The 11531-nt window shown below is 33.3% G+C and overlaps 1 protein-coding gene across 1 annotated transcript in view; it reads left to right on the top strand.

Annotated features, from left to right (window-relative positions):
- The first annotated feature begins 875 nt into the window (after nucleotides 1-875).
- Nucleotides 876-11531, top strand: part of LOC150100106 (uncharacterized) — a 73085-nt gene continuing 62429 nt past the window's right edge. The window contains exons 1-5 of the mRNA XM_090403213.1: nucleotides 876-908; nucleotides 3911-4069; nucleotides 6325-6481; nucleotides 9704-9948; nucleotides 10047-10327. Coding sequence (XP_090259339.1) covers nucleotides 885-908; nucleotides 3911-4069; nucleotides 6325-6481; nucleotides 9704-9948; nucleotides 10047-10327 — 866 coding nt within the window. The 5' untranslated portion in view covers nucleotides 876-884. The remainder of the gene's footprint in view (nucleotides 909-3910; nucleotides 4070-6324; nucleotides 6482-9703; nucleotides 9949-10046; nucleotides 10328-11531) is intronic.

The raw sequence follows: 11531 nt of genomic DNA, 5'->3' as shown, positions 1-11531 counted from the left end.
CAATCAGGCATGAACTAGAGACTTGCAATGGTGACTACGAGGATGTAGCAAGAAGAAAGATCCCTAGCAGACGATCTGATTGCGTTCGTACAGCAGAATTCCTCGCAAATCTGCAGGAACAGGTGTTGAAGAACCCTGGCATTGGAATTCGGGCTTTGTTCGTGGAGTTGCTAACTGTAGTCAAGCCCTGGATAACAAGGGTAGCCAATGGTAGGCCGTATGTATGGCAGCAGGATTCGGCCCCTTGCCACACCTCTGGGAAAAGTCAAAAATGGTTGTCTGAAAATTTCTACGACTTCACCAGTCCAAATGTTTGGCCTCCAAACTCCCCAGACCTTAACCCCATGGATTATTTTGTATGGGGCGCAGTTGAAAAAGACACCAATCGCACTTCCAGTAATACAAAAGCCCAGTTAATGGATAAAATTAAAACAGTTTTTGCGGCCCTTCCCAGGGAGACTGTAGCATCAGCTTGTTCGAGGTTCCGAAGCAGAATTGAAGCTGTGATCGATGCTAATGGTGGTTATTTTGAGTAAATCTTGTTGATAGTATTGTAATTAACTCTGCCTGTAATGTTTTTTTGTCAATTCATTAAATTTAATAGATACAAAGAAGATTTTCTTTTTCCTTACGAAACTGTCAAATTTATCCCGAACACCCTGTATATATATATATATATATATATATATATATATATATATATATATTAAATGTACATTATGGTGATCGAATACGTCGCATGATACGAAGTTACATGTAAATAATTATGTCTGGAACTTCTCACTTGATGATATGCAATCATTTTTTTTTTTAATAGCTATTCCTTAATTAAATCTCCCAATAACCTGTGGGGAGCAAAGACTAATAATGGCACTTTTACTGGCATGTTAGGACTTCTACAACGTGGAGTAAGTAGCTTTCCAAATTTAGGAAATACTGTTTTATTTGATGTTTAAGAATTAACATTGTTTGTGGATATATATATATATATATATATAGATTGATTTACTCGGTTGTTGTACATTTTTATGAAAAGATTGAATGACTAGAATCGAGAGAAATGAAAGCAAAGTTTATTAAATGTCACTATTAAATAACCAGAGGCCCCTGTTCAGTGTTTTGAAACTCGGGGGTTGGGCGCCAGGGGGAGGACCCCTTAGTATATATATTTATATAATATGCATATCACTCACACACACACATATATATATATAATCAGCATGTATTGTCGAAACTATAGTTTGCAATAACTACAATCTGGATGGAATTGAATAAAATTTGAGATTTACGTTGTAAACCTAAAAATGAATGCATAGTAATTGTGCTTTAAAATTTATCACGAATCAAAATTAAGCAGAAGAAAATTAACTGTAACCTTAAGATTTTTACAGAAATACCGCCTCCCAATCGTGTTCTTTTAATAACATGATAACAGCATTCAGTGATGAGCTATGGAAATTTTAACAAAGGGCTTACATCGCCGAACAACAACAACAAAAAAAGCCCTATTTCACACCAAAACTTTTTATTAATACAGTTTGTGTATAAATTCCAATCAAAAAAGTATGAGAGGATAAAATCAACTTGTAAAGGCTATAATTTTTAAACAAATATTTCATGATCTAAACATGAAATATTTGCACACAATCATCTGTGTTAATTTATCTTACATAAGAAAAACATTTTTAACTATCAAAATATAATAAGAATGAAATCTTTTAGGCTACTGGTTTTACCAAACGATTGGCTACCAGAAGGGAGAAGGATAAAGATAGCGCATGCGCTTATTTTATTTTCGAACTTGGCCGCATTTGTTATAGAGGAGTTGAAACAATAATTCCAAATAATCTATACACTGCTGAATAGACTAATTTTTGTTAGGTTACCGTATGAGTTTGTTGCTTAATATGTTTCAAAAAAAATTTTTTTTTCAAAAAATAAAAAAATAAACAAGAAGAATAAGGGGCTCTCAAATTTGAGAAACAAATTAAGAAAACGCTCGTGCGAGCTCCTTATTGCTCACCACTGCCCGCATTATATATACAGTAAAACCCCTTTTTTACACTTTTCAGGGGACTGATGGAAAAAAGTGTAAATAGCAGGAAATGTAAAAAAACATTTAAAAAAGGCTAAAAGATGACTTACTGCTAGTATGTGAGCCTACATACTAGATTACAAAATTTAATAACTGAAAATAAATGAATTTACAATGTACTTACATTTATCTATTTAAAAAAATCTTTAATTGTTGATTGTTTTTGCTCTTCATTTTTTTTTTTTTTGACTTAGCGCCATATTGCTTTGCATTGAGTTCAATGCTTGACCTGTTTATTTACTATCGTGTTCAAAGTGGACACGGAGAGTCCACGATCTTATGCTAAATGCACACGCATGCCAATTTACACGTCGCAGAATTGTCATCTTTTCTTCTACCGAAATACATTTTTCTGTCTTTTTTCTCCATGTTACTATCCACTACCGCAACTTTCACACGGTAAATTACGGTGCCGAAATTCTGCAATATCAATTCGTACTGTGATTGAAAAATCACGGTATCGCTCATCACTACAGTACTGCTGCATGCGCGCAAGTCACCGTGATGGCGGAAACGAAATTACAGCCGAAAGCAACGCCACCTGAGAACAGAAATGCGCAGATTTCCGCTGAAATCGATTCGAAAATCGGTATTGCCACCGAGAAAAAAAACGCAAAGCACGGGAAATAACGTCCACATCAAGTTGTTAATGGCGGGAAAACAATGCATCGCGAGAATAGGCCTTAAGACGGGACCAACAGAAAATGACGTAAATGGCAGGAAAACGTAAATTGCTGGAACGTAAAAACGGGGTTTTACTGTATATATATATATATATATATACACATATATATATATATATCCTCAACTAAACCTGCCTTTTTTTACCCGGTTCCAGATCGGGAGTTAGTCGATCTCTGTCAGGGGCAAGTGGTTTTTTCTTTTTCTTCTGGAAACTTCAGTTTTTCATCCCGTAAACTCAAGGAAGTCGACCATAGAACCGACACTCTTTTTAAAAGCTAAAACAGTGTTACTATTAGGAACCACTAGATGGCAACACTTCTCTGTCGCCTCTCCTAACTGGATACTGGGTATAATTACTGATACTCTTGGGCCAGCTATCTCTGATTGGCTATCAGTGTAGGGTGAACCGTCCCCTCAGTCTCAAATAGTTAGGTAGGGCTAACCCTATACAGGAATAAAAGACGTTAGTTGATTTATTATTTTTTATGTATATAAGCATGTACTGAAAATGTCTTATGTACAGAAAATAATGATGTAATATAATAATAATATGACACTTCTATTTCCCAAAGGTTGTAGGAAAGAATCCTATCTAACATTTTGGAGACTCAGAAGCAGTCTCAAACCTTAGCCAATCTGAGACAGCTTCCTTAACTAGGGAAGACAATTGCTGCCACTTCACAGTTCATAATTCTAACACAATATATTATTGTCTGAAATATTGAGGTTATACGGTCGATTTTCTTCAGTTGTGGGATTGAAAACCCCAGTTTATGGGAGAAAAACCTAATTATCCGAGCCAGAAATCGACTACTTCTGGAATCTGTCAAAAATCCTTAATCAGGTATTTTCAATTAAATGGTAAGTTGCTAGTCTCATACAAAGGTAATGGTTTTTGTTTCTCTCGGAAGCTGGGGCTTTTGGTGTCTCAATACAAGCAAGGTTCAATTCTAAGTTGAGCTCTAGGTTCAACTATTTGATAATGAATGACATCACTATAAAATAATTCTATTACAAAACATCCCTTTTATAATTGCTGGCAATTATTTCCACTTGTTATATCAATTAAAGCACAAGCATACTTTTAATTCATTTATTATTAATTATTATTATTTTTTTAATTTGGCCTAGGATGCTGATATAGCATTGGGACCTTTTGGAATCACTGAAACACGTGCAGCTGTAGCGCTTTTTAGTAACCCTATTGGAGAAGGCTCTTTTAGTATACTGGGCAAAGGTTCTTCTGAAAATTTTAACATTTACTTTTTATTCTCCATGCTTCCAGAAAGCGTAAGTATAGAACTAAAATGCTGAATTTATGTGAGACCAAACTTATTTATAATGCCTCAGTTTGTTTACTTTCGAAATTAGCTTTATGAAAGATCTATTTGGATATAAATCTGCGTGATATAAATCTGCATTTTAGATAGAAATCTGCATCTCAGAAGATTCAGATGTTTGTGCCTTTCCTAATTTGGGATCAATAACGAGAGTAAGGTAGCAGACGAAATTAGATCACTACCAAAATGTGTTAAATATTACAAATAAAACCCGATATTGTTCAGTAAGTGAGGCTCTGTATATTTGGATTATGTATTTCTCTGCATGATCGAAATAAATACGTGAGATGACTCAAAGTAAAAAGCAATTAAAATCTTAAAAACAACTTAAAACGTTTGGATTATCTCACCTGTAAAATGTTCCTCTATGATTACAAGACACACTTATTATGTCAGTTATAAAAAGATGCAGGATTATTTCTTAAATATGATTACAAGACACACTTATTATGTCAGTTATAAAAAGATGCAGGATTATTTCATAAATATGATTACAAGACACACTTATTATGTCAGTTATAAAAAGATGCAGGATTATTTCTTAAATATGATTACAAGACACACTTATTATGTCAGTTATAAAAAGATGCAGGATTATTTCTTAAATATGACTTATTGTCAACCAAGCACAGATATGAGCTCTATAGATTGTTTTCATTGTAGGAAAGACAGAAAACATTGTGCTGCTTAGAAGCATATGCAATCGACCTCTGTTCACTTACATATAATTATACACGGATAAATCTGATTAAGGGATAATCCAGCTTCTTTTAGTATTAATCCGGAATGCTGTATTTTTATTTCGAAGAAACTGTTGACCGGGTGGATGCATTTTTATATAATAAATAATGAATATTATTTATTTTAAAGAATAGCCTTTTATGTTTTAAGAAGATTATCGGCTATCTGGGGTACATTATATGCCTTTACTTTAGAATGGTTACTACTATTTTATGAATGGGATCTTTTGGAAAGCCATTGCGCGTTTAACTAAAATAAAGAAAAAAAAATTGCGTGTGTAATCCGGCAATTTTTGAGAAAGGAAAGCCTTGTGAAATGAGAACAGATAATTTCGCTCAGTTATATACATATATATATATACATATATACATATACATATATACACATATACATATATACATATATATATATATATATATATATATATATATATATATATATATATATATATATATATATATATATATATGTAGAAAGTTTTTTACCTTGGGTATATTATGTATTCAAGATACCAAGTCATTTTATATAAACTTGGTTTTTAATCCTAATTCCCAAGTAAACAAACAGACAAGTAAGTCAAGTTTGCGCCTGCATGTAGTGCAAGTCTGAGGCAACTCGTGGTAACGTAGTGACATTCCGAGGCAACTCGTGGTAAAGGTGGATTAAGCTCCGATCACGTTCCTTAGTATTTTCCCCCTAATGTAAAGCACATCCCCTTGCAGAGATGTTTGATGTTATGCATTAAAGGCAATGGTCACTATCCATACCGGTTTCGACCTTTATTGAGGTGTCGTCAGTTGGAGCCAGACCTGAAAATGCTAAAAATGTCAGACTTGAAAAGGCTCTGCTCGGCGGTGGGGGAGCCTGTCACGGTGTAGAGCCAACTGAGTTTTTGACTTTCTGACTTTTATTTTTATTAGGTGAGAGAAATTTCATTGAGAGAGAGAATCTGGTGGGAGGCCCTCTCCCAGCTTACTGGAGGCCTGAAGAAGCTTGAAAATAGTTCCATATTTGGTCTGTAAAGCAGGGCTTCCGATTATGTAAAAATATTGAAAAACATTTTAAAAATATCGCAATCCCCTCTCCCCACACAGCAGTTTCCAAACAGATGAATAACATCCACGATACTTATATACGATAGATTTATAATCTCTCTTAGATGGAATTACATAAGAAAGACAGAAAAAAAAACAGTATGATGAATAAGTTCATATAGCCAACTAATTCGAAAACCGCAGATAACATCATCAAATAATTTGACAAGTAATACAGAAAAATCAGCGAATTGTTGATAGATTCTTAATAATACATTTTATTATTAAGACGGCTGTTGTTAACTTCTAGGCAGAGACAGTAATTTTTTTTAACTAGTGTTCACAATAAATAATAATAACCAACTAACTAACAACTGTTTTCTTTAAGATTCAGTGCAATTTATTTTTAAGGAATCTTGTTTTATTTTAGGTATGGATGGGTCTTCTTGGATCTCTTTTGGTAGTAGTTACAGCTTCATCAATAATAACAAATTACCGAATATCCAGTTCAGAAAGTAACAAAAAGAAACTGTTAGTGATATGGCAGCGACATTTTTGGAATTATTTCAAACTGCTGTTATCTCAAGGTAAAGTTTCAGTCTATGTCAGCTATTTGTCCCAATGAATATTATGTATATTATTAATTATAATATTGAGCAATGACAGATGGGAACAAAAAGTCAACAGGGTGTTAATTGAGGAGCAGAACTTGCACAATGAGGCAATATCCAGAAGTCTTATTAATGGCTCAGCTATTTAAGATTTCTGAAATGCCTTTCAGATGAAAGACAGTAAAACTAAAAAAGTATAAAACAGTATAAAACAGTGTATACATTTTGCATTTTATTATTAACCTCTCTAAGCAACCTCTTATCAACCTCTCTAAGCCCAAGGACCAGTAAAATGCCTAAAACAATTTTACGGACCACTAAGTTATGTATTTTTTTAAAAACCTATCTGGGGATTATCAACATTTGGGAAAAACTGTGCCATTTATAACATAATAAGTCTAAAAGCATGTTTTGAATACATATGGTCAAAGTTTAATTAATGAATTAATTACTTACACACAATAAGACGATTTCTGTATTTTGTTTTTATTTGAAGGAGTGATGAAAATTCTTACAAAGATAGGTTGTAGAAAACTGTTTGACGGTTTTCAATGCATCTTCAGATAATTCGGTAAATTCACATCTCACTGAAGGCGAGATCCAGAATCGAGTCGAACCAAGATCAGGGAATTACATTTTAAGCCCATTGTCACTTGAAAGCTCAGTTAACTATTCTTTTTTCGATAACGAAAGGTCGTTCTCGTAACTGTAAGCCTGAAATGGATCGCGAACCCAAAGAAATTTTTTATAAAAGTTATTCGGAAAATATGTTTCAAAATTCTGTTTCAGAGTTTTTGAGGTGGTTACAAACCCTTTCCAGAACTCAGAATCAACAAAAATATTATTTTCCACTAAAAAGGATGCCAATATTTTCAGCGAATTTCCGAATGAAGCAAAAGTTGTATATATTAACTGGCCATTTCATCGCAGAGTACTGAAAATAACTTGTTATTTAACAGTCGAGCCATAATAAAATTAACTAGCTTTACAGAATTATATAGCACAGTTTTAAATTCTGGTGGCATTCCTTTGGAGGCTAACGCTTCCCTATATATGCAACGATGCACCCAATTCATATTCGGAGCTACTTCCTTGATCTTAGAAACACTACTATGCGTGCTGGTAAGGGCGTGAGCTACATCCAAACAGAAGCCCATGCATTTTCCCCACTGGATCCCTTTGTGTATTATGTAATTATTGAGATTGTGAAATATTTTTTCTTCAGTTGTTCTGGATGACAAAACAGAACGAATATCGTCACGAATGTTGTTATCATGCGCATATCTTACATAGCATATTAACTGCGCATCATTTGTAACATCAAGTAGTCGCGTCTATTTGTAACACATATTAAGGCTCTTCTGAGAACTGAGATTCTACGCCACCTGCCATATTATTAATTCTGCGAATGACGATGTCATTTGAAAGAGGAATCAAATGAACATCTTTTAGTATCCTGTTGCCAAATATAGTTTTTACCAGTTTTTACCACATCTTTTATAGCTGGAAGTAGTAAATTTTCCTCGATAGAATGAGGTTTTCCTGTTTTCGCTATTTGCAAACTTCATGCTTCCAGCTCCTTGCTATTAATCGAACCCATGGTAGCAACTATATCTTTCTCATTTAATGTCCCTAAACGTCGCTGAAAAAATTCAATTGGCTTATTTTTCACACCACAATGTTTAGTTTCTGAATCTCGTAGGAGTTTCGCAGGCTTCATGCAGTCGTTCGACAACACTTCATAACACAGAACACATTGAGGTTTCTGTTCACTTTCATCTCCACACCAAGTAAACCCAAATCCCAAATATGAATTGTTATATTTCCTACCGTATTTTTTCTTTGAACTTTTTGTTGCTTCTACTTTAATAATATTAAATTTAACTCGCGGTTACAACACGTGTATCACAATTAGGATTAGCATTACCTCTTTCATTTGCTTTTCTTTTCAAAGTCCTAGTTCTAAGCCACTTTTCCATTATAAAAAAAAAAAAAAACGTTTTCGAGAAATATATAAATACTGGGGTTAATGACACTTTTTCCAAGTATCGCTTAGCACTTCTGAAGATATACTGAGTCTTGGCTGAAGAAGGAAAACCTTCAATAATAAAAGTCAATAAACAACAAGCAATTCGTTGAAATGTGGTTTCTTCATTTCAACGAATTGCTTGTTGTTTATTTGCTTACTTCAAATCTGACAAAACCGCAAGGCAATAAAATCATATTGTTCTTCACTTCACCCCTCTTTTATTACTCGTCATTCTGCCGCAACTTTTTTTTAAATATCCATTTTATTTCAATAATTTTTACTTACTTATTCAAGTTTGATTTGTTTTGTTTGGATAATTAAAAATATATGTATTTATTTATTTAATCAAGCCTGCCTGCAGACCACCTGTCCCAACAAAATGTTTGGTGTACACTTGGAGAAGTATATCCCGTTATCATCAGACGTGCTTAACTGGCTATAATTCCATTTATAACAACCTTATCTATGTGAATCAGGATTCTCAGTTCTGTTTTCAATCAAGTCCAAAACAAGAAACAAACTGGAGCCTGAACATAATATGAGGGTATCTATTTAAAAACTGTACCAAGAATAAAACTGTTGGTGGATAAGAAACAGAATCAAGGGTCTCACTAGTCGATTTTTCTGCAGTTTAATAAAGATTTTACAATTTTATGATTATGTAATTGATTTATTTAGCGAATCAAGTTTTTATGAAAACTTAATTACTGTTTATTTCTTATATTCTTTGAATCTGTATGGTAAATATATTAATTTATTTCTAATTATAATGAATAGGGAGTACCGGATAATTTACTAAAAGCCAAGGGGGGGGGGTACGGGCACCAAAAGGGTTAGGATCCCCTGTCCTAAAGGAACGGGCACAGGAAAACGATTTTTGTTCTCCCGGAAACTCGTTTTTTTTCGCTCCGTAAACTCATATTGTGATAGTCTTGAACTAGCTATCTCTGATTGGCTACTCATGCAGATTGAACTGCTTCCTCAGTCTCAAACGTTTTATAGGACTAAAATGGTCTCGCCTACTCCCTATATTGGAATAAAAGGCGTTGCTTTTTTTTTTTTTTTGACAGGAAACTAGGTTTCGAAGATAATCGTTACAGTTGTCTTTAGTAAACTCAGCTGAATGCAATATGAACAATATATGCTTTATATTTTTATATTTCTAACAGATTCCTATTTCTTTCAAGGAATTACAGAAGAACGCTCTCATTGCAAACTACAACTTAGAATAATTTTAGCAGTGTGGATTTTGGGACCAGTGCTTATCGTAATGAATTTATTTTATGGCATAATGACATCATCTCTTGCTGTTCATAAATATAAACATGAATTTGATTCTTTAAAAGACATCGCATCAAATCCTACTGTTAATCCAACAATTACAAGAGGAACCCAGCTCGAAGCATATTTTAGAGTAAGAGATTGTGCTTCAAGTTTAATCGCAATATTAAATATTTTTTCACATTTAAAGTGATTAAAATTTATAAGATGAAGTTCTATTTTATACTACAGGAAAGCAAAGATGTGCTTCGAAGAACTATGTGGAGTAGGATAAAGAATCATGTGATGCATTCTTCAACTACCGGGTCTGTAGATTACCTTAAGAAGGTCGAAAGAGGAACAGCTGTTCTCATGGATGACACCGTGAGGCTCACGGCTATTGTAGCAGATTACAAGAAGATTACTGGACATTGCAATTTTCATGTTGGAAAAGAAATATTGGTTCCTTATATGCGAACAATGGCTTTCAATAAAAGAATGCCTCCTCAATTATTGGAAAAATTTAATGTCAGGTAAGCAGGCGTATTTATTACAACAGAATGTTACAGTCCATGAACTTCATTACTGGCGAGGACAGTAATGAAGTTCATGGACTCTAACATGGACGGATATAGACCACATTGGTCTGTTCCAATATGGTTTATATCCATCTAATATCCTCTTTTGAGGTCTACCCGGCTTTCTCTTTCCACTTGGTTTATATTTTATTAATTGTTTAGGATATCAAGTGTTGGCTATTCGGTTTACATATTGTTTCCAATTTTGTTTGTAATTGTTTAGTTCCTCTTCTATTCATTTTATTTTTAGTTCTTTTAAAATATTTTTGTTCCTTTTTTGGTCTAATGATGTGTATTTTGTAGTTCTCATGAATCTCATTTCACTTGTTTTTATTTTTTGTTTATCTTGTTTCTTTATTAATTAAATTTCACCGCCATATAATGATGTAGGTACTGCTAAAGTATTGTTTATTTTCAAGCGTGTTTCTTTTTTTTTTTTTACAATAATTGGATTGAGTGTTCTATTTATCAGGCCTCTAATCTGTAAAAATTTTGAAGCTTTTAATTTTATATCTTTTTCGACTTCATATGATATTTCACATCTAAGATAACTTAAAGTATTTATCTGTTCTATTATTTTATCTGTTCTATTATTATTTTATCTGTTCTATTATTAATAATTATTTTACTTCTAACTAAAGTTTGTGCACAAAATGCCATTGTTTAAGTTATATCTTGGGATATTTTCATTCGAAACTGTTCTACACCTATAATGTTTAAATTATATGGTGGTTGTGGTGATGGTGGGCGATAGATGGCGTTGGTGTAGTTGAGGTTCGTTAGAGTTGGTGGATAGAGTGGTGGGGAGAGTTGTAGAGCAAGTGCCCTCCCTCGATGAGTCAATGGACTCCCTGGAGGTGTGACGTAATAATAATAGTAATAATAATAATCTGATATTATTACCTGATCATCTACAAATAATAGCGTATTTATTTTGTTATTCCTGGGAAATTACTATACCTGCGTTATTTCATTAATGTAAATATTGAAAAGTGTTGGAGTCAGAGAGCATCCCTGTCTTACTCCTTGGTTTATAGATTGTTTTTCAGATATTTTTTCTTTTCTTTTTATTTTTATTTATGCATTTCATAAAGTAAATATTCAATATTGCATGTAGTAAAGTATTAGATATATATATTCTTTGCAATATATCAAACAG

The sequence above is a fragment of the Typopeltis vanoorti genome, chromosome 13, assembly GCF_054136105.1.
Source record: "Typopeltis vanoorti isolate ZY-2024b chromosome 13, IOZ_Tvanoo_1.0, whole genome shotgun sequence".
NCBI lineage: Eukaryota > Metazoa > Arthropoda > Arachnida > Uropygi > Thelyphonidae > Typopeltis > Typopeltis vanoorti.
The sequence above is the reverse complement of the archived record's forward strand: the minus strand, read 5'-3'. Positions and strand labels throughout refer to the sequence as shown.